Raw genomic sequence first — 24594 nt, forward strand, 5'->3', positions numbered from 1 at the left:
AATTTTCATTCCAAATTAACAACTAATTTTGTAACTAAAATAATCTTTGACTCTTAGCAAATTAAACACCCTGTTACTCCTTCGGTTTGATTCAAGTATAAATGGGAGATTTAGATTGCGGCGATTGCAATTGCGACGGCTGCGATTGTGATTGTGATTGTAATTGTGATTGTTGCTGTATAGAGGACTGCTGTTCGGTACGAACTCACTACTGATTAAATTGCTCAATTTTGCCCTGTTTTATTTTAATTTGATTGTTCGCGTTTATTTAAATCTTTTGGTAATTCGTTCAATTATCTGGTAATTATGTTGGAATGAAAGGTTTGTATGAAGAGAGGCTAATTAACGAAGGATTTCGAACGAAAATTTTATGTCTAGCTAAACTTGAAAAACAGGATGATTAACCTTATTTATTTATTTATTTTTTATTTTTTATGTGGACAAGGATTAACCTAATTCATATTTTCTGTTTTTTTTTTTTTTTTTTTTTTTTTTTTTAAAGAAAATTCATATTTTCAAATGATTAGGAAAAAAAAAAAATTGTATTATTACCGATAGTATAAAATTAAATAGCTAAATATATGGTTGATAAAAAATGAATCAAAGAGATATTCATATATAATCATGGCCTTACTCTTACATTCAATTTTAAAGAAGAACTTTTCGAAATAAGAGGTGATTGCCTTAATCTCATGATTGATAAGTCAAATATTGACTTTTTATACTTTGTCTTGAAGCATAAACACGTGCATTCTTACATAGTCTATACCAAATAAGGGTCGACTTACTCAATAAGAGTACTTCTTCTTACATTAAACGTTAAAGGTTTAAATTCAAATCTAACTAAGTTAGGGTATTTGGAGGTGGGGGTTCCCTTACACACTAAGCACAACAAGCTCAATACGTAGTATATTGTATACATTAGTCGTGTTATATCGTGTATTTGTGTATGCAGGGTGAAAACAATGTGATTCTATGTTGTTGCTTGTTTCCATCCTCTAATGACAATGCAAGAAGAACAAATAGAGGGGTATCTACAAATACAAATACACATACAGACTGCTCTACATGTTGTTGTTGTTGCTGTTGCACATCCCCTTCACCAAGAAGTGAAAGATCAAAGAAAAAACGATCAAAGTGTTTTTGTTCACGCCTTTGGTCGTGGTGCATTGGGAGGAGTAGTAAGCCTTCTCCACCTTCTTCCCCGCCTCGAGGTCATTCATCGTCATCGGATGATCCATCTCCGGTGGATAACACGGAACGTCGTACCGGAAAGCAAGCTAGCTGGGAAGGGCTCAATAGTTCAAGTAGAGATTACAAGATGGATGGAAGATGGTCTAGGCCGGAACGATATGGAGACCATTATCAAAGGCAATTCCAATCATAGTGTTATTGTGTGTGTTGTGTGTATATATATACAATGACGTTACTCTTAAGGCAATGTGTTTACTAAACTTATTTTATTAATTTGATAATAATTTGCAAAATAAAAATAACAATAATAATGAGAATAAGTTTTCATGTACCTCTAAATTGACTTTGTTTATACTTTATACATGTGTATTGAAAACATTGAGTTTAAGGAAAAAGTTGCGTAGAACAATATAATCTATGAGCTATATATCATGTAGCACCATCTGTGAAATTAGGTGTATATAAGGTGTATATAATGACATAAATGAGGCCAGAGGTAGGAGTTTCCACTAGAGAAGTTGGATCTTGTTATTTTATTTATTTATTTATTAATGAGGTAGTTCCAGTTAATCAATTTGATAAACAAAATTTGTTTATCAAATGGCAAAATGGTAAATAAAACAACATATATGTCCAGTCATCATGGCATTTTCGTAAATAAATCAACAACAGTGGAACCCAAATTTAATACAAAATTGTTAATTTATTTACAATTTTGCCATTTGATAAACAAATTTTGTTTATCAAATTGATTAACTGGTATTTTCTCTTTTTTAATGTATGGCAGGCTTATTTAAATTGGAGTATATCAAAATAGATAGTGCTAGTGCGATGCGCGATTTATAATTTATTTTCCGCACACCAACACATTTGTCCCCCTGGTTGGCATCAACAAACTCAACCGCAATTGTGTTCATTACAAATTGGAACTGCAGTGCATCCCATCGGCCTAATTTGTTCATCAACCGGAGATCCAAATTCAACACTCGATTTTTCTGCAAGTTAAAAAAAAAAAAAAAAAAAGGGTCAAAATTTAAGGTTTTAGTAGAATCTAATCAAAAATGTCAATATTTTCCAACTTCCAATTTATTTTAGGTTTAAGTTGACAATTAGTATATATTAAAAAAAAAAAAATTAAAAAATAAAAAAAAAAAAAAACAATGTGGACAAATTGAAAGAAGAAAAGTAAAAGGGAAATGAATGGTTTTGATTCCGAAAATTTGGAAGAAAATAACAAAAGCAATCACAAATTTGTAAAAAAAAAAAAGGATGGATAGATTAAACTTAAAACCCTATTCTAATAGTAGTAGTAGTAATAATAATAATAATAATAATAATAATAATAATAATAATAATTAACTAAAATTAACTGCATCCAAATTTAAAAGTATAGGGCCTAAGCTAATAGAAAGTGATCGGTAGTGAATGTAAGGGTCTGTTCTTTTTAGCTTAAGTTCAGTTCAGTCCCAAATATCCTCCTCTCATAAAATACTCAGTTTAGTTCAGTTCAGCTTCAATCAGTTCAGTTCAGTTCAGTAAATCAGAACATGCCCTTAATCTCTAATAATAAAAACCTTACTAACTTATATGCACTAATACTTTATATTCCATTACATGTTATTTCTTATAGTTTTATATTATTTTTGAACTAACCATACGAGGTATTTCTTTAGAATTTGATTTATGCAATTACTTTTTTTGTTTTGTAAGGAATTTATGCGATTACTTAATTGATGTTGTTATTATATCAAACGAACTACTAGTACTATAATTTCAATCCATTTAAAGTTCCTTTAAAACTAAATACTTAATGACAATTGTAAAGACTCATGACATCATTTGAGCCAAAAACCATTATTTGTAATTTTGTAAATATTTGTTGTTAGTAAGTTTGTATATATTCCAATAATCCTAATAATCAAATCAAAAAAGAAAAGTTAGGCCGCCTAGTTTATTGATTTGAAATCAAAGGCCATTATACAATTATAGATTTATAGCTCTATTATTATCCTCTTCCTCTTTTTTTTCCTCTAAGTTTTGTTTTTTTTTTTTTTTTTTTTTTTTTTTTTTTTTTTTTTCCCTGGAAAAGTCAAATAATAAAAAAATAATAATAAAAAAAAATTAAGGAAGGAGTATGAATTAGGCTAACTATGGGCAACCATATGGTCCATACCTAGTTATCAACAATGCTACTTGGAGTTGATTTCAAGCCAGATGGTTTGAAGATTTCTATTCGGTTGGACTATTTAACTTTTAACCTTGTTTTCATAATGAGTGTTGCTTTATGAATATTCAAAGGCTTTTTTTTTTTTTTTAATTTTTTTTATTTTTAAATCGCTATAAATAAATACATTGTAGCCCTTTAACATTGACCAAATAACCCCTATTACACTAACGCAGTAACCCCTGCCACACGATGTGACCAGCCATACATAAGACTTAGTACTTTTCCTTATTTTGTGATGGAGTAACTAATTAATACCGTACCTAATAAATAGAACCTGTTAGACCATGGTTTACAAGAATATGTTGACTACGAGTTTCAACACTATATTTCAACTAAAATCATATAGTAGTTTTTTTTCCTTTTTTTTTTTTTTTTTTTGGAGTTCAGTCAATTTTCAAAATGCAATCTTATTGTCTAAAAGTATTCTTAAGAAAATACTACCCAATTCTTGATTTCATTATTCAAGCATGACATTCGATAGGTACCTTATAAATTCATGATTAAACACAAGGGATACAAAGTACATTGTACTAAATGTTCAATTGATGAAGTTGAAATTTCATTGCTTAAGTGACAACAAACTAACAACAAGCCAAATGTTGTCGGTTTAATGCAAATCATATAACTCATTATATGGACCTTATCTTAATTTGTAAATATATAATTTGAGGCCAACATTTTCTAGTATAGAATAAACTCAACATCCTAGCTAATAAAATAATTTACTAGTGTAGCCAAATACAAGAGTTGTCAATATCTTTAGTACGCACTTCTACGACTGAGCAGAATAAACAGCATAGTATGGAGGCTACTGCATATATTGACATATTATGTGCATGAAAACTTAGTTATCAACGAATAAGGACATGCAGTACTTTACTGGATCTTGCTAGCGCATGATTGTCAACGACAGGAAATAATGCAGTAGTTTAATGTAATACAGCCAAAGCAAGCAGTCATCGCTTCGTGTCGTGTTTCGTGTATAGTCATCCATCCATGCTCTAGGGTTACAATCGTAACCAAACTTTCACCTTGTAAGATATGGAGCGTAAGGTGAAGTACATAATACTTGCGATATAGATGCACTTAAATTAGCATACTCATACACATTGTTGCATATTCGCATGCATCTACTATGAATTTGCGATATGATCCTCTCTCGGTGTGTGCTTAGATTGGGAGCAATGCAACGAACTGATGAAAAATATGAAGAGAGCAAAGTTGGATGTTAAACGGATGAGCTAGTGATCCAACAAGGCATGATGATGATGATGTAGTTTATCGTACATGACACTAGTTAAGTACTCGTTCGTACATGATATTAGTTAAGTACTCGTTCCTATAAGCTCTGAAACACATTCCAGGAACGTAGCGCAACTGACAAGTGAGCCAATATACTACACGTTGCCCCTTTCCCCTGTCGGGTCGAATAATTTATAAATGGTACAAGATGTAGTAATACAAGTGAACAACTTCACGGCAGTGGGGTTTTCATTAAATGAAGCTACATCCCCTCAACTGTTCTAACCGTGATTGAACAATGATCATATCACATGAACAAATACTATTGCCATTTTGGCATTTGCCTCTCAGAATTTCAGACTGAAAACCAAAGTAACGCGAATTACAGCGAATATTAAACCTGTTACATCTTATGAGAAAAAAAGAGGTATGTTACATTGTTCAAATTAGTTTATGACTTTCTGCTTCAGTGATCCTGCCAAAAAACATTAAAAAATTTAAAGCGCCAAAAAAATAAAATAAAATAAACAACACTTGTACCAAAAAATCTAATCTAATATATATATATATATGGGAGTTTTTTCCCGAGATTTTAGAGCGCCATGTAGAATTTTTATTTTTTAAAAATAATTAGAGCGTCACATAGAATTAATATTTTTTAAAAGCTATAATAGGATTATGCCACCTAAGATAAGTTAACGTGCCACGTAAGATTATAAATTATAACTATATCCAATAAATAATTCAAGTGCCACATAAGCATAATTGACCAATGAGATTTTAATAGTTACATTAATTAAATACGAAATATTATCTTTTGAGATTAGGAATTTTATCTAATATTTTAAAACAAATACGGAGAAAATGATATATTCGTACAACTAATAAAATAACAAATGTAATCACATAAATATGAAAAACACTTTTTTTAAAAAAAAAAAAAAAATCGACCCGTGCATCGCACGGGCTTCATCTAGTATATATATATAAAGGGGAGTTTTTTCCCGAGATTTTAGAGCGCCACGTAGGATCTAATTTTCTTAGCGTGTTATGTAGGATTATAAATTTTAGTTTTAGCCAATTAAATAAGAGATTATTAATTTCTTTTAGAATTAAATAATTCAAATGCCACGTAAGCAAAATTGGAGAATGAGATTTTTAAGTTTAAAATAATTAAATATTAAATATTATCTTTTAATATTAGGAATTTTATCTAAATATATAACAAATTTTAGCTAATAAATACAAAAATAAAATAAAAAAAATAATCAAACAAACCGTGCATCGCACGGGCTTCATCTAGTGTAGCATAAACAAAAATATGTGTAAAAAGAGTTTTTAACAAATGATTGGAATTTCTTTACCTTCAACTTCTACATGCTAGTTGCACTGTCTATTAAATGATGAATTGACATCACAACGAGAATCTATGGCTGACATTCATGGATTGCAAGGGACAAAAAAGCGGTGATTGTTCTCATGGATACTGATGTAAGTAGGGAATGTACGTCTTATACACGCCACTGCTCTATGGATCATCATCATAGAGCGTGTCTTGGGAAGGCGAGGTTGAGATCACCACAATTGGTTCTCCATTGTATTGAAATTCAGAAAGCGTCGATATGTGATCAGCCTGGCAAATCTTGTGGTTTCCTGTAAGATCAATACGTTGAAGGTTCCCTGATTCAAAACAATTTAAGTTCATTTTAGAACCAGATAAATAATTCTAACCTGATATGAATATAATCAATTTAATCAATGTAGAAGATCATTCAGCATTGGTAATTGCCGTAGCTATCTGAAAGTAGCAGCTACTCTAATAGGACATTTGTACATTTCTAATCGCTTACAAAGTACAGGTTGTTGTACACTTCTCTGAAGCAAAGATTCCTTCTATTAAGAATAACTAATATTTCGATATTAGCAACCCATCCCCTATAAATATTTCCCGAATTCCCAGGTTAAAGAGCATAAACAGAAGGCTGCCAAATGAAGATTTGATCAAATTCTGAATCCCAAAACAACCTGATCCATGATCAACTCTAGCCTAGAGCAGCTACTCCAAATAGTCACTTGACAAGAATGATGAATATATAGGCTAACATGGAAGGTCAAAAAGCATGAGAGCTGTACGAAAGTATACGTCGTAATCACAAGTTAATAATTTTAATATAATCATATGAAAATCTCTACCAGATAATAGGCATTTGTTGACTGAAATCAAGATAAATCGCTTTTTAAAAGTAGATCTGTTTTGCAACATCTTACAACCATCCTGACCCTGTTCTTTGAAGATTGATTTGAAAGGACAAAGTTGAGTTTAGAGCTTAACTCAAACTGCAGTCCTAAACAGAATGTACAGATAAACTAATGGCAAAGGGAAACACAAGGCAATGTATGCTAATGTTTGTGTTTCCAGAGAGGGGATCATGCTGAGCACTATTTCAGCATCATCATTCCTTTTGGACCTAGAAGGAGCGTTAACTTTGTATCCCCAGGTTAAGTTGAAGAGCTTTGGGAGCTTCATTGACGACTAAATAAGAATTTGGGTGGATTAGAAAAACAAATTTTCTCGCAAATCACAATCTCTTCCTGGTGGGGTGCTTAGAAACAAAGGTTTCAATTGCTTATTCCAGGGAGCTCTTTCCCTGCTAATCTGGACTGTGGAATGATTTTTATTATTTTTTTTTTCCCAATATAGATTTGCTATATCATAAGAGGCCAGCGGGTCCTTCCAGTTCTATTAATGACATAGCAACCAAAAAAGAAATTTCCTTTAACTACACAGTGGCCGGAGAACTAATTTTATCCAGAGAAAAAAATAGGATTGCAAATTATGTTGATATATCAAGCAATATAGAGTCAATTAACAAATTTGGAATGGTTATGCAGTAAGATGCAGTTACCTACTGATAAAGGGGTGACTTCTGGTACATTTCCAAATGAATCATTTGCTCATAAATCAAGAAGTAGAAGAAAATTACTAGGCTGTGGTTACCATTTGAATTTTGCTATAATTTTCTATAATCAGTGTAGCATACCTTTAGCAATTGTGAGGGCTGAACATATAATTTTCAAGGATTCCGATGGCATTAAATTGTATCCTGCATGCACATCAACAAGTTCTGAAGCTCTTGAGATAAGATCTTCAAGAAATTCCGCAGCTTGGATCCCCCCACGATTCTCACTATGAAAACATCACAATCAACATTCAAATTGATTACAAATTATTGGAAAAGTCGTAAAAAGGGGTCTAAGAAGTACCTTATGTTAATGCTGATTAGCTTCACCACATCTGGCATATTAATTCTTAGTTCTAAAAATCCAGATGAACCTAGGCCAATGTCCCTAATATCAAGCGACCTTATAGATGTGTGCATAAAATCTCCGAGTAATGGTGCTATTTGACTTCAAAAATATGACAAGAAATCATCATTTACATATAAAACAACATCTATTTACCAAAATAAATAGAGATTTTGAAAGGAAAAAAAAACACTAACCTTCCAAGATCATTATCTGCCAGAGAAAGAGAAGTCAGAGGGTATTTTAACGCTAAAAGAACTTCCAGAAGTTCAGTTGCTCCATAACAGGAGAGCTTACAGTTCTTCAAATTAAGATTGGCTAGGGAAAATTGTTCAAAAGTCCTGATAAAGTAGGGGATTAAACACCTGCGATGTCAAGAAAAGTTTCATAAAACTATAGCTCTCACTATTGAAATGGGCAGGAAGTTGTCAAAAAAATAAATAAAATAAAATAAAAAGGCCAAGACTACAAAGTACAAACTCACTTGATCCCATCATCCTCAAAGGGATTGTCATCTAAATTTAGAGTCTCCAAAACTGGCATATGAATGAGCGCAGATGCAAGGTCTTCAAGGTCATTCTTCCGCAAGTTGTTGCCCCTATAGTAAGAGATAGGTCTTAATAAGACAACTTCCACAGATATGGATGGAGAGGAGGGGGGAACTTATTAAAGGGCAAAAAATAGACGAAGTTTTATGACATCAATATCTTAACAAGTAAAATAAAGTGGTACAAAGCTAAAGCTGCCATAAAGAGAACCAAAAACAAATTGAAAACGAGTTTACTATCAGTCACTTATTGCAATCACGAAATTCATGGAAGTAATAAAGATTGAAGGTGGACACTTTTAATTAGCTCAGAGTGAAGCTACATTAGGGAAGTTTCACATAGTTCCCCAACAGAATATTCTTCTTCCATTCCCAACAGCATTCAACACCAGAGAGGCAGTTAAGTGTAAACAAATTCGCATAGTGAAGTCTTGATTATAATAAGGGTGTATATAGATAGATGTGGCACAAAATCCTTCACTTTATCAAGGGTTCAGGGCTACAAATTTTGATTAAAAAAAACTTTTTTCTTGGGACGCTTTTTTTTTGCACGAGGAAATCAGCAAAATCACAGCTCAGAAAATTTTTAAAGCCAGTAAAAGCATGTCATAAATTAGATTTCCTTATCAAATTTTTGTTTGGCATTTAATAAACCAGTCCAGTAAAAAAAGGTTTCTCATAGTGCTTCCATTCAATGGGAATTCTGCCAAACAGATTCTTAGCCAAATGGGTGTATTATTTTATCACCCTTTTAAAAAATCAAGTGGCAAATAGGTACATTAAATTGTTCCATTACTTCCAAGGGTGCAAAAAATTCTGCCAGACTGACATTGATTTGAGAATATGAATTTCACAAATGTTTTTATTTATCTTTCTCCTTTCTTTGACAGTATAAATTATGACTTTAACTAGATTTTGGGATATTAATCGATTGCATGTAATTACAGGAGGTAGCTGACGGAGCTGTAAGAAACTCTAATTCAGAACAAAGAACCAGATTTGAATCAGATCAAGGTTGTTTTGGTGCAGAAAAGGTAAATTGGGAATCGAAGAAAATGAAGTTAGAAAAAGCAGCACAATGAGCGAATTGAGATCAATTGAGAAGCACTGAATTGGGAGGAATGGGGTTTCTGTGAAAGGATTCATCTGAGATTGAATAAAATGTTCACTTGCTTATCTCATCCACCATTATCCAAGCATATTTTATCAAATCTGGAAACGGATAATCCCAAAATCTCAATAAAGTCAAATTCCAACATTGATAATAGAGAGTGGAAAGTACGAAACCAAAGTGAGTTTCTAAACCACTCCCTTTGTTGGAAGTATGTCCTGGGCATTACTCTAAATGATAGTTCATAGGATCAGATACAAGTGATGAATAATTAGTTTATATGATCACATACAAACACATGAATTCAAAAACTTTTTGCAACATAGAACATATGAGAGAGAAAGAGATAAAGTGAGAAAAATTCTCCTTGCAACGTTTTACATCGATCTAAGTGGTCAACTCTTATTGTAGTTCGATGCTGTGTGCCAACCATTAGAGGAGATTCAATTGAAGTTCTAAATTTTGTAACCTGGTTGAATTGGCTAGGGAAGGCACACATCAAAGTTAATAAGATAGATTCATAACTAATATGTGTATCCTTTGATGCTTTTTGCAAACCTTGTTTTCATCAATTTCAAGATCATTGACAGCAATAACAATTCCAAAATCTAACAATAATGAAAAGTGAAAAGGCCAAATGTATCTTACTGTGAGTTGATCAATAAGTTGATGAGAATTCTAAGTTATATTTGCAGAACAATTATCTGCAAGGCTTTCCGTTAATTATACCATGAATAGGTTGTTCTTGTGTTGTTTTACAAAAGAGCTCTTAGGGCTTGGTCTAGCAGAGTAAGCTGAACGTTAGGCTGGCTGGTTTGCTATATGTATATTTCTAAGAGTACTAACGTAGATGTGTAAACATGGAATGCATGACAAAAGTCACAAAACTTTGTGTTTGTGTCAAAGTTGTTGTAGATGATGAAGATTTGTTAGTATTATGCTTGTAACACATTGCTTATGCTAGAAACGTTAAGTTAATTGTATGAGTATGTAATAGTATGTAGATTCTTTATATAAAAGTTAATTCCAACACTTCCCTTCTTGGGAAGCTGCAAACTTATGAAGTCTTCACTATATTTGGCTCTCTAAACACTATTCATACCCCCAAATCAGCTAGAACAAAACCTGAGAACATAGTTTCAAAGTAGACTACTTTTCTTCATAGTCATCGAAAATTGCATTACCAGTTGCATCACTTCAGTCTGCACCTTACATTTGATTAATAAGGTTGGTGATGGTAATACAGTCTATACCTTAGATTAAGCACACGTAAAGACTCCAAAGACTTGCTTATTTTGCAAGACAAGGCTTGATCGGAAGAGCTACGACGAAAATCAGAAAGCCAGCCTGAAATCTGCAGTAAAGTAAAAACTTGTATTGATAAAATGAACTTCACAACAAAGAGGACAAGCATTTAATGTGAGTTGTTCCAAATTTAAGATGATTCTGATTAAGAAAGCACACAAGGTTTTTAATAGGCGGATGATAAAGTTTGCTTACATTGTTACCTGACAGCTCTAGGGTGGAGAGAGCAGATGAAGCATCAAGAAGTGCCATGAGAGTCAATTTAGCATAATTTCTCCCAATATGGTCATCACAAAGGCTTAATGACTCCAGTGATCTGCGTTGACAAGGAAATTCAATAAAAAGCAAATCTCATACTAGAGGAAAGACTATTGAGAAGTAAAGCATCATATAATTGATTCTATGTGCTTGTTGATTCGAATTTCACTTAAAAAATGTTCCCCAACATGGGTCTCTGTCAAGACAATGAAGAATACTCCAACTCGAAATAACAAGTTCTAAGATCAAAATAGTAAAACATTTACAAGGAATGTACCTTGATGACAGAAAGGATACGAGTTTTGGCGGAAAAGACGCTGGATTTTCTTCTAAAAGTTTTGATGCTTTCACAGAAAAATGTTTCACTCCATGTGCTTGTGTACCTTCCATTTCCAATGTATTACAGATTGCCTCCAAAACCGCCAATGAAAACTTGCAGTTGACAAATTCCAGGGATGTTATTGTTTCTCTGTTCTGGTTTAGTATTATACACAACCCATCACACTGCAACAACATATGACATACTCTTAGAAAATACCAGATGTACATACAAATGCCTCTTTGAGTTAGATAGTGGTATTTTCTTTGCTGTTTCTGCTATGTGAAAGGATCTATATCCCATAATCAACCTTGTACCATTTCACTGCTTAATATTCAGTGGTATAAAGAAAGAATGAAATATTTGTCTAGATGATGCAAGACAGCCATCAAAATTCAAGATTAGATTTAGGTTTTATTTTGAGTTCCCTGGATAAAACATACTGAATCAGAAGTTACTACTTTCAAAAGGATGACCTACTTTCAAAAACACATTGACAAAACAAATTATGGTTCATAAATAGATGCCCATGGTGATTTATCAAATATTAACAGATAATAGGACATGAAACTTTTTGTTTTAAACTACTTAAATCTACAAATACAGACTCAATCAATCATTGAATGATTGAATAGGTTGAAACTAAAGGCCATACTCAAGACATATGAGCATTCACTCTTTCGCAAGCACTGAAATTAGAGCCAGAGTACTTGAAAGAGCCTACAGTTACAAATTGCTTAAAAGAAATTTATTCAATATGTAAAGGGTCCGTACTCTCCATAAAATGGGACAAACACAGTCTAGAAAATATATATCTGCTTTAGCTTACTTCTCTGTTCTCTCACTCTGTTATTTTACCCACTCAGAAAGAGAAAAGTGTGGGGGTCAACCTAAAATAGTAAAAAACAACAACAAAGCCTTAGTCCCAAAATGATTTGGGGTCGGCTAACAGAAAAGTGCGGGGGTCAACTTAAAATAGTAAAGTACCCTCAAAATTGTAAAGCACTTCTTTCAAATACCGTAATTTGTACTTGCAAAGTTGGAATTTCCCATGGCCCAAATGGGAAACCTTTGCCAGCAAATTATATTTATACTACAAGGGAATATCGGAGGTGGTGTCAAAATTTGGGACCACTTTTTTAACCTTCACAAAAATTAGTTAAGCATATTAAAACATAGAACTTATAATTTTAGAGGAGAATCAATCTAGCAGAGATTTATACTAGGAAAGAATATGGTAAGAAGGGAAAAGAGCCAAAACTAGAAGAAATATCTACAATTATACAAAAACAATCTAGGAGTTATTAGATAGTTAAGTATTGTTAATAGTGTATTGACAAACGTTGGTGTTTTTTGGGGATTCAAAACTTCAAAAGACAACGTCCATATCAGGATCAAAGGCATTCCATTTCATCACTTTTAGTTAGTTCAATTATTACTACTTGGAATCGTTTCCATAGTCCTGCTTAACCTACACCAACTAAATAGTTCTTAAATACCCCGGCCAGTCACCTTAACCCATATAGATGCTAGATAAGTTACTTTTTCCTGTGCAAATTCAGAAGATAAGGAAGCTTTAGAAAGAGACTGGAAGTTTTGCTCCAACTAAAATCATCACAAATTTGGCATAAGAGCATTGTGTCACCTCTATTGTGCCACAACACCTTCTTCCCTTTGTCCTTAACAAACCTCGAAAATTAAATTTTTTAACAACATTGACATAAGAGCATTGTTTCACCACCATCAAAGAGTAAACCAAGATTCTAGATCCTAGGCAAACAATCTCTTCCAAAAGTAACTTGTCATTTTACATTAAAGGAAAACATGTGAGCAAGAATCAAGAGCGCTTCGGTACAATAAAGAATATCAGGTGAAAGAACTATAGCCTCAACTTACACCATTGAAGCATGTCAGTATAATTCTATCAACTGCCAATCACTAAACAAAAGGCTCTCACCTTTAAAGGGACTTTTCCAATTAAATTTACTATCAGGTCAAACAACAGAGTATAGATTTACATAAAAACCTCTCCTAAGAGTTCCCCATCCATATATTTGAATCCTATACTGCAGTCAATTGAAGGTTGAGATCCTCAAGCAAAGAAGGAAGCTCCTTCATCTCCCTCTCATGTGGAAACCTCCAGATCCAGAGCATTCTTGCGATAAAACCAGACACAGGGGCATTATGTAGATAAGGACATTGGTGGTATAATCAGGTTAGTAAACATAAAAGGTCCCTCCTCTTTGAACATCTATTCAAAAACAAATGCGAGAGGCCGAGAACCAGCCCCAATCTTGAAATTTAGTAGAGGGAAGAATAAAGTGAACACCCCTGAAATAAATATTCAAAGACAACCATGTGTAACTCTGGCAACAAATCTTTCAGTGCATCCCAACCATTTTTGTGCTAACCAGAATTTACTCTTATGACTGAGTGCCAAAGGGACACTGAATCATGAGGGAAGCGCCACAACCATCTATTCACAAGCATAGTCCTTTTAGCCACCACCTTCCCAGATGACACGACACATCAATCCCAAACCCACAAGGTGATCTTTTCTTACATCACTAGACCCAGACCACAAAAAGTTCCTTATCATCTTCTCAATTCTACTATACACTCACAGGTATTTTGAATAGAAAAGATAATAACGAGTGATTCTATAATTCAGTTAATTTTCTAGTACTATTAAAAATTAAAGCAAACATATTATAAGCAGTCGTAAATGCTTTTACAATTTCATGAACTCATGGTACATATAAAAAACGCTCCAACATGAAGCTACTAGAAAGAGGGAGCTGGATATAGCGCAAACTTATGAAGAATCAAAATTTTAAGGGGACTCACATGCATGTCGGAGGAAATTCTCCTTAGCAACAAACCTTGCAACTTGCTGTTTGCTAGTAATTGCTGCAACAGAGCATAATGATCAGCGAACAATATAAAATGCTATGTAAAAAACGAGAAATCAAAGCACACCCAAATATAAATAAAAATAAAATTAAAAAAAAGGAAAAAAAAGGAAAAAAAATAGAAAAAAGAAAGAGATAAAGGGATAGAGAGAAGCGAAAATCAATCCCAAAACAAAATTAAAGAGAAAGGGAAGAAATCAAGAGATAGGCAACCATCTCTGATACAAGGAAACACACTTCTTTTTACAGAATAAGGTAACACTATTTCTGATAACATTCTTAAAACTTGACAATTTAAAGCAAGTTGCAAGTTAATACTAGTACATGTTTTGCTTTTCAGAACAGGAGATAGGAGGCCACTTACACAAGTTTCCTTATTGCAAAATATGTTCTGAAGTCTCAAAGATCTGCAAGAACAAGAATACCATTTAAGCACCTTCAACTGTTTCAAGATAACTAAACTACAAATTACAACATGATATTAGCCATGCAAACAGATCTTTTTAACATAGAAGAACAAAAATATGGTCACCACTACATGCACGTAAAACCTCAGAGAACACATGAAGTGATGAAAAAGATGATCAAAACATCTATCCCATAAAAGTATAAATCCACAAGGATGACATGGATAGCTTAATGTAGTCCACCTCACATAACATCCAAAGTCTTGGCAATGACCACGCAATCTGGAGTAATGATGCATTGATCCTTTGGTTGGTTCCTCATAACCCATTATTTTGATTAGCTCATCTGGAAGAAAATCATGACAATAAGTTAGCACATGAACATGCAAAAGCTAAACATTTAACTAGAGATCCAACAACCAAGTTACGCAGCAAGATGAAAGATATCAGGTGGACACATGAGAGCTGAATACATATTGGAACTGACAAGAAAATTACTTTTGTCAGCGAGTTTCAGGACGAAATTATTTATATTGTCATAAATCTCTAAAAACCAAAAAGAAAAAAGTTTAGCAGTAAGTTAGCAACACAAATGCATAACATGAATACCTCAAGCTCTCAAATTTTAAAGCAAGGGTACAACTATCAGATGGGAAAACAGTATAAATCACATCATGATCCAAATTTGTGCATTAACTGCAGTTGAGAATGAGATTAGGCAGTATCTGGAGCAGAACTCTATGCTCCATTGAGTTGTAGACTAATCAGCTTGCATTAGTAAATTAATACTGCTAATTTTTTTTATAATAATATCAAGTGTAGCATTAAATTAAACTACTAATTTTATGTACTACGTAAATAATATTGGCTTTGGCGCAAAATATTATTTTCAAGCTTGCTATTGCATTTGTACAGCCAAACACTTGAGTCTCTAAAAGGAGGTCACCCAAATTGATAATAACTATTAAAAATCATTTAAGCCTTGTTTGAAAGAAATGCACTTAAGCAGATCACATAAAAGTAAAAGGACCCACCAGAAATTTCTTCACTATAAAAAAGAATCGTAGATTAACAACTACCATGTAGAGAAATTTAATTTTAATGAAAACTTCAAACTACTTCTAGTTTCTATGCACTACATAGTTGTAATTTGTAACTTAGGAGATAACAAAGGGTTCAGCAGTTCCACAATGTGATAAGCCCACTCTCCAGCATAAATTAATCTACTTCATAAAAGATGTAACAGGACTAAGTGACAGCTTAACCACACCTAAGAAAATTTTGTTGATCTTATACAACACGAGTTACCTCGTTTTAATCATAGTCCTTAATAAGAATAAAAGATAGTACTTAAACACAAGAAATTGCAGAAGCATATAGATGAACCCAACAGCAAACAAAGTCAAAATAGGCAAGCTGGGCTGGACTGCTGGATCATAACTTCAATTAATTGCCAGAGCTTCCACCAAAAGAAGTTTAGCCCATTGCCCCATATTCAATAATAGTATAGCAGATGAATTGGCTAAATAAAATACAATTGGCAGTCCAATACAAAAATGTTTAAAATAAACTAATAAAGCCAATCTAACACATCAAAACTTCACATCCGATAAAACCTTGAAGAAAGCATCAAACTACCTGGAATTTGAACATCCCCAACACATCCATCAAAAGACGGTAACATTGCTCTCTCTGCAGCTGCATCAAAGCAACTAACATTTGGGTGAGAATCCTGAAAATAAGTAATGATCAAATGAAATTTTGACAAAAAAGGGGAGGTAACTTGTTTGATCGTTTCACATACTTCTGAAGATGTAATTCCCAATACTTATATTGCCAGTCAAATGTTGCTTTACATTCCAGCATACTTGGTGCCGAAAGATTCCCTTGGGAATGCTTGACAAGTTCAGGCCAGCGTAAGGAAAATAATGCCTTCCATGCAATTTCGAACCTGCCATATCTGCGCAAGAGTATTAAATATTACAGTCCAACTTTTCTAGAAAGGAGAAAGAATGCCATTAAATGAAAATCTAACCTCACACGCTTCCTTCCATTTCCAGAGCAATCATACTCAAGGTCAAACTCAGTCTGTCTCTCCAAAGGCCTGCCAGGATATTTAGATAAAACAAAAATAAATATCTAGAACTTGTGGAAATATTTCCAACACTCATGCTCAAACAAAATTGGGACACCCAAACCATAGCCGAAAATAAGTATCCCCTCCTTTGCACCTAGAAGATGTGTATTTTCATAAGGGATGATATTGATGGATGACGGATATATAATCAACATCACTAGTCATCAACATACCAAAATTGTTATAACAAAGATGCTTAAATAAACAAGTAAGGCTAGTCATTAAAAGCTAATCTTGTTTGCTCAATAAACATGAAAAGCAATGCAGCTCATCACTCCACTCGAGTTTGGTTCAAGCAAAAGTGCATAACTATGATTATAATCAGCAAGCTTGACATCCGCAATAGAAGGTTAGGCTTAATTGGTCCGCACTCCACAGTCCACACCCCTCTTACTATCCAATAAACTGTTATGAATTACCCCCGTCCTTTTTAACTCAAAGACTAAACACATAAAGAGCCCTATTTCAATAGTCCTCAGGACTCCTCACACTACTTCAACTTGTCGATACCAAACCAAATTCGAAGTCAACCAAACATTATTAACTCACTAAAACTGGCATATAAGCAATACAATGAACAACATACAACTATACAAGATTATCTACACATAAGCAATACAAACCCCGCCCCACCCGCCTCACCTCCCCAGAACAAAATAAATGAAATAAATTCAAGCAAAAAACATCAAATAAAGAAAATTGAAGTGCAAACAAACAATAATTTAACCTAATCAGAAGTGGGTTTTTTTGAATTTTTGTGAATTGAAGTGGAAATTAAAGAGCATACATTTGTAATTGCAATTTTTGAAGGGCTAATGCAGGCAACTTCTTTAATAAGCCATCAAACAGCTCAGTGGGTAGTTCATATATTCCCTGCACAATCTCATCATCTTCCCCTGCAAATTTTTTTTTTTTTTTTTAAAAAAAATCCCAAAAAAAAAAGATGAAAATTTTGATTTGCAAATTAATAATTAACTAAAATTGGGCAAAAAGAAAAATTAAGAATATAATTATACCATAAAGAATGTGATTTTGAAGGGCACCAAAGCAGAGGTTCACCAAAGATGGAGTTTTTATCATTGTTTCGTGATAATTAAACACAATTATGCTGCAATTAGTCAAGTAAATGATGAAAATTAAAAAATTTCAGTAAAATTTGGGTATTTAGTTGTAAGAACTAAATGGAAAAAAAAAATGAGGCAGTTACCAGAATTAGTGATTGTAATTATCCGCTAATGATGAGACATTTTTATGCCATAGCCCTAAGCTTCAGCTGCAGTTTTGTTGCAGTTGCACAACGCAGAAGAGAAATAGTCGTCCTCAGTAGTTAGTAAATGGGAGAATTCAAGTTAATCTCTGACATCGACATGAAAAGTTAATCTCCTCTCCGACATATTGTTTTACTTTTATTTTTCCAAATAATAAAAGTGAAATAGTAAGGTGGCACGAAAACAAATGCATAAAGTTGTGAGAGGAGATTAGCTTGGAATGTTAATCTCGGAGATTAATTGGGGCTCCCTTGTAAAAAATAGAGCAATACAAAATTACAAATACTTTCGTTTTTTTTTTCTTAGGATTTTTTAACTTTTGCTACCTATCAAAACTTTTATTTTATTTTACTACCTAACTTATGCACTTTTTTAACTTTTGCTACCAGTTAACATTTTCATCTTCTCTCTCCACAAATCTAACCCCTGCCACCCCATTTACTCTCTTTCTCACTCCATTGAATTCCTTCAACGCTAAAAATTTACTCCATTGAAGCTTTTTTTTTTCACCTCAAATCTTTCTCTATCATCTGTCAACTTTCCCACCTTTCTTTTTCAAATATTATCTGCAATTTGGAGGTTGAATAAGGTTGCGTGGAACCTTTTGAGTGGTACAGCGAAGCAAGGAAGGACGACCAGGTGGAAGGAATCGTTAACACCATTGCTCGAAGAATCTGCTGACAAGGCTTGACTACAAGGTACGAAACCCTATTTACTTAAAGTGGTCCAAAAATGGTGGTAATTGTGCAATTTCATATGTAAATTAGGGTGGAGAATAAAGAGACTTAGTGCTGGTTCTTGGAGTGCCTGAAAAAGGACTTTAGTGATGTGTGTGAAGGTGGTGGTTGGACATTCATGTCTGACAGACAAAAGGTGATTCCTAAATACAGTACATTTTTTATTTGAATATTTCAGTCTAATGTGGATTGCTTGTGAACAGGGCCTACTTGAAGCATTTGAGTGAATTGGCAGTACCTTTAGCTGAGAAGAGGTACTGTGTGAGGCATATATGGGTCAACTTCAAGCTTCAATTCACAAGCTCCACCTTCAAAGAGCTGTTCAAGATTGCTATAAGGGCTACTACAGCTGTGAGTGTCAAACCCGTTTCTTTTATTTCCATTTTGAAGTTCATGTTTGAAATAGATGGCTCTGATCAACTTTGCATTGTTTGTATTTGTGGTTTGCTTTGGTATGTGACTGTTTTCAGTTAGTTTCATGTGAGAATAGTTCAGTCAATCATTCATTCCTACTGGTTTTGTGTGTTTGTTTTGCTAGATTGACTTTGAAATAGCTATGGAATCAATTAGGTTTCTGTCTGAAGATGCCTTTGTGTACTTAGATAACATTCCTTCTAAGCATTGGTCTAGACATGCATTCCCAACTGACTGCAAATCAAATATGCTGCTAAACAATGTATGTGAGACATTCAATGCTGTCATTAGAGATGCTAGGGACAAGCCAATACTCACTCAGATGGAGTGGTTAAGAAGGTATATGATGAAGAGACATAATGACAAATGGGAGGCTATACAGAAAATGGATGGGAAACTAATGCCCAATGTGACTAAAATTTTTGAAAGGATTGAGAGGGTTGCAAGGCACTGTATAATGTAAGTCTCAAGAGGAGACTCATATGAGGTTGGTGATATGGTGCTTGTTGACTTAGGTAAAAGGACTTGCATATGTTACCATTGGCAATTGACTGGGATTCTATGTGTACATGGGTTTGCATGCCTCTTGGACAAGAGAGTTGATCATGAAGACTATGTTGATGTGTATTACACAAGGCGGACTTATATGTATGCATATGACGAACCTGTCAAGCCCATGCCAGGGCCTAAGCATTGGGAGAAGCATGGATTCAGAGAGCCACTACCTCCAGCAATAAGAGTCATGCTAGGAAGGCCAAAGTCCAAGAAAAGAAAACTGGAGAGAGGTGAGGGAGAACTTGACAGACCTGCTAAGAGTTAGAAAAACCAGAAAAATGCAAGAATTGTGGACAGCTTGGTCATTATTCCAAGACTTGTGGCAATCCACCACTGCACACTCCTAAAGCACCTCCTGGCAAGCCTATTCTCCAAGATGATTGGAACATAGAACAAAGAAGAATTAATGAGCAAAGGGCTGCTAGTAAGGTGGGTAAATGCTGACTTTTCTGTTAAATTGAACAGCCTGTTTGATTGCATTTTCTTATTCTTGGTTTTTTTTTTTTTTTTTTTGTGGCTTATCGTGTCTCTTATTTTTGTTTTTTTGGTGTGTCTCACATAGAGGTGTAACTCCTGGTCCTCACAGCATTGCAACAAAGAATCCCAAGAATCCTGTACCCAGCAACCTGTAGACAACCTCTAAAGATCATGCAACCTGCACCCAAGCATCACAGGCCTCAACAACAATAGTTGTACAACAAAAGCAACCAAACTAGACTTAGGCTACATTTGTGTTTTTTTTTCTTTTTTTTTTTTTTTTTTTTTTTTGGGTTAATCACAGTATCATAACATTTAAGGGATTACATGTGTACTGTAATATGTAGCATCTTTCATGTACTCTTATGTTACACTTTCATGTGCCACATGTGCCATGTTATACTCAGTCTTTGAACATGCACTGCTGTGCTTATTTTGCTATGATATGTAATCTTTTGCATACTCTATGCTGTGCTCCTTATGCTATGAAAGCCTATTTTATTGGTAAATAATAGCATTTCAGCTTTCATTTATTAATATTCATGACATTACATTCATAGGTTCATACATTCCTTCAATAAAACCACTAAATACAACACTACTCTAGTATCATTTGCATACAACTAAAACAACAACAATCACTAAAACAAGACACAAGACACTTGTTGCTGCAGTTGTGCATCCACCAAGAGAGATATGGTGCCCTTCCTTGCTGTTCTTCCTCCTATCAGAATTTAGAGCATTGCACTTCACTAGGAGGTTGTCATTCTCATTTACCAAACACCTTCTTTGGCCTTTTAAATCTTCAAGTTCATATTGCAGTATGTTGATCTCTCCCTTCATCAATTTTTTGTCCAACATGATTGATTATGTCGCGTTGCTACTTAGTGCCATCTTCCTCATCAACCCACTCAAAACACTTGCAACCCCTTGTTTCTGTCTTAGGATCATAAAATTTGCAAACTTTGAACTTCCTACCAGGATTCTCTCTTGTCCATGATGTCAGCTTGCCCATAGGAATCCCACAGTCACACTTCCTCTGTTTTGAGGGAGAAAACCTAACAATTGACATTATAGCCTGCATTTACAACAAATTTATCGAAAATTACATTCAGAAATAGGTTTTGAATCAGAAATAAGCATCAATTTAATCCATTCATATCCCAATTAAAAACCCCCAATTTGGCTAATAAACATGAACCCTAATTAATTCCAACAAACAAGAATGCAATTAACAACCAATTACAAATCAAATTTAGATTCAGTTTCATTCCCAAACACTAACAAATACAATTAAGAAGCTCAAATTTTTATATCAACTACAATTCGACCTTCCCCTAATTTGCGCATAATCAAATAAATGGGAAAAATTAAAGCTACTCACCTTATGTTGTAGACGAAATCAACACCTAATCACCAACAACCCTCTCCAAATTAACGTTGCTGAGGAAAAATTGCGTCGGATTTCGATTATTAATCGATTGAACAATTCTGGGTGAAAAAATTGAAGTTTGGATGAATTAAGTTCATACAATTCAATTAAACAGAAGGGGAATGGGAAAGAGCCGTTGGAGTGGGGCCCCTTAACGTCTACAGTAACAGAGTTAGGTACTGGTAGCAAAAGTTTAAAAAAGTGCATATATTAGGTAGTAAAATAAACTAAAAGTTTTGATAGGTAGCAAAATTGAAAAATTAAAGCTAAAAGTTTTGACTTTTAGAGGTAACAAAAGTGATGTGTTTTACTCTTAACAAAAGCAAAATTGAAAGTGATGTGTTTTAGAGGTAACAAAAGTAAAAAAAAAAAAAAAAAAATCCTTTTTTTAATGCACCGTTTTGACTTTTCGACTATTCTTACTCTCCACCTTTGACTTATTTTACTCGTAATGAAATGGAAGTACTTTTGTTGAATTGAAATTTATATTACCGAACGTTTCAGTTAAGTAAATTAAAATTATAGTAACTGATTTTGAATTGAAATTATTTTGTTGAACAGGAATTATTTTGTTGAACTGAAATTATTTTTTAGTGAATACTATTATTTTTAAAGTGAATTGAAGAGGGCCTTTAACTAGCTTTGATGGTCATACATTCCACTTTGATTAAAGGCTTGTTTATTTATATGTGTTATTTGGAAAGTTTATACGTCAACAAAGTATTATCAACTAGGTTAGATCCCGTGCCATGCACGGTGATCTTTAGTTATATATATAGTCATATAGTATTGATTGAGAAGTATTACTGTACTCAGTGTAATCATAAATTAGTCGAGAAATAATAAAAGTATGAAATATGTTAATTTGGTATTTGCAATTTTAATTGTAGCATCCAATACACAACTAAAACAAAAGTAGGCAAAAAATCTGAGCAATGTTTTTTCTTATTGTAAGATTATTTTAAAATTTTGATTTTTGGTATATAATTGATTATTTTTTTAGAAAGATTTGTGAATAAATCTTTTATTTTAAATATAATAATTACTACATGTTAATATGGAATATGTAAAAAAAATAATAAATAAATAATATGATTTTTGTAAGTGATTTGTTTCCTTAATTGAAATATTTTTTTTTAGTAAAAAGAAAAAAAATAATTAAGGACACACCAGGAGATGACACGTGTCATTGCTGGTGTGTCTTTTAGTATATAGTATTGATAGCAAAGATTGTGTTCGGTTGTTTATAGGGATCATATGATTAATGGAACCCTAACATCAACCAGCATTTGTTGGATGAAAATATATGTACGTTAAATTTTATTGAGACTATAAAATGAGCTTGGATAAGCTACTAATATAATAAGGGGAGTTTCATTTGATCCACTTACAAGGAAAAGGAGGTTTCATGATATGTCCATTTTATATAGTATTTTACCCCCGTCCCTTGGTCATAATTAGTAGTGTTTTTGGCTCCTTAGAGCCACTTTTGTTACTAATATGCATTTTCTAGTGTTTTCGTAGTTTCGGTTGAGTTTCGTAGGGAATTGCACCTTTGGAGTATTTTCCCGGGATTTTATGAAGCTACTACGAGCATTGGAGGAGTATGACCGTCGTTGAAGCCCAAGGCCGGCTAGAGCCATCGAGCCGGTGATTAAGGGCTCGGTATTCGGAATACCGAGGTTTGGACCGAGTATTCAAGACCCGAAGAGGAGATCCGGATTGGGCCGAGGAGTCGAGCCCAATCGGAAGTCCAAAACCTTAAGGAGCCACAAGGGCCCGATCGGGTAAGCATAGCCCCGATCGGGTAAGGAAGGCATCATAGGGCCAACGTGCTAGGCGCGCCCGATCGTGCGATGCTTAGCACGATCGGGCAAAGTGCGCAGCAAAGGGCTACGAGCAAAAGGCGCGCCCGATCGGGCGCGTGTTTCTGGAGGAGCTTGTTAGACGAGCACTTAGTTTCTATTTAGGAGTTTTGATTAGAAGTTGTTTAAGTACGTTTTAGGATAATTATTTTTACGGACTCTTTTCTTTTCACTTTCTCTCTCTACTTAATATTTTCTCTCTCTAGACTTTTCTCTCTACCATACTCTTGATCTTGTTTACTTTGTAATTTCGCCGTCTTGGTACGATTTCTATTTCAATTAATTTCAGTAATTTCTTCCTTTCAATTCCTTATGGCTTACTTTATTATTATGCATGTTTTAGATTTAATTATGTGTGAGTAGTTTAATTCTAGGGTTTATGGGGATCCATAATTAATATGAAGGGATAATTTGTTATTATTGATCATTGATATTGCATGATAATTTCTTATTGAATTGTTTTAATTCTTTGCAATTAGATTATGAATCGAGCAGATGTAATTTGATTGTGAATGTTTAGCAATATTGAATTGATGAATCGAGCAGATGTTAATTTAATATTAAAGGCTATTTTCAATAGGAATTTAGATCTAGTAAATTGCGAGAGCCTGTTAGATCTATGTTGATTAATAAATTGCGAGAGCCTGTTAATCATGTTATTTGTGCAATGTTGACTATTGATTGTTATGTTTTATCCTGGAATATTAATTATTGGTGAACCTGTGACCCTAGGCCTTCTTATTATTGTTTTTCTCCCTGAACTTGATCTCCGTAGTTTAATTTCACATTACAAACAACAAATTGGTTACTTTAATAATTTAGATTATATTAATTAATTAGGAGTAGAAAGACCAGTTTCCCTGTGGATTCGACCCTACCTC

General features: G+C 33.7%; 3 protein-coding genes across 6 annotated transcripts; 2 read left to right on the forward strand and 1 right to left on the reverse strand.

The window, feature by feature from the left end:
• On the forward strand, positions 1 to 1597 carry LOC145618511 (uncharacterized). The gene is made up of 2 exons (XM_081673284.1): positions 1 to 197; positions 956 to 1597. Exons 1-2 carry the CDS (start codon positions 102 to 104, stop codon positions 1385 to 1387), a joined length of 528 nt encoding a protein of 175 aa, XP_081529410.1. The 5' UTR covers positions 1 to 101; the 3' UTR covers positions 1388 to 1597.
• A 3214-nt stretch (positions 1598 to 4811) lies between these two features.
• LOC145617950 (uncharacterized) lies at positions 4812 to 18275 on the reverse strand. Of its 4 annotated transcripts, XR_014107818.1 has the most exons (18): positions 18173 to 18275; positions 17982 to 18073; positions 17753 to 17861; positions 16864 to 16932; positions 16633 to 16788; positions 16467 to 16540; positions 15072 to 15174; positions 14786 to 14828; positions 14357 to 14419; positions 11468 to 11694; positions 11128 to 11248; positions 10881 to 10981; positions 8454 to 8567; positions 8167 to 8334; positions 7928 to 8071; positions 7705 to 7850; positions 6028 to 6343; positions 4812 to 5138 (listed from the first exon to the last, which is right to left on the reverse strand). XR_014107818.1 is itself a non-coding variant. In XM_081672721.1 (17 exons), exons 2-17 carry the CDS (start codon positions 18043 to 18045, stop codon positions 6192 to 6194), a joined length of 1854 nt encoding a protein of 617 aa, XP_081528847.1. In that variant the 5' UTR covers positions 18046 to 18073; positions 18173 to 18275; the 3' UTR covers positions 5721 to 6191. The 4 variants fall into 4 exon arrangements, 1 of the variants encoding a protein (XP_081528847.1); XM_081672721.1 differs by lacking the exon at positions 4812 to 5138 and having other exon boundaries at positions 5721 to 6343; XR_014107820.1 differs by lacking the exons at positions 17753 to 17861; positions 17982 to 18073 and having other exon boundaries at positions 16467 to 16526; positions 18173 to 18227.
• Positions 18276 to 18965: 690 nt separating this feature from the next.
• On the forward strand, positions 18966 to 20204 carry LOC145616783 (uncharacterized). Its single transcript, XM_081671512.1, has 5 exons — positions 18966 to 18971; positions 19072 to 19106; positions 19174 to 19399; positions 19509 to 19836; positions 19900 to 20204. The coding sequence occupies exons 1-5, from the start codon at positions 18966 to 18968 to the stop codon at positions 20202 to 20204; spliced, it is 900 nt and encodes a 299-aa protein (XP_081527638.1).
• The last annotated feature ends 4390 nt before the right edge of the window (positions 20205 to 24594 follow it).

The sequence above is a fragment of the Chenopodium album genome, chromosome 26, assembly GCF_948465745.1.
Source record: "Chenopodium album chromosome 26, dcCheAlbu1.1, whole genome shotgun sequence".
NCBI classification, from domain to species: Eukaryota; Viridiplantae; Streptophyta; class Magnoliopsida; order Caryophyllales; family Amaranthaceae; genus Chenopodium; species Chenopodium album.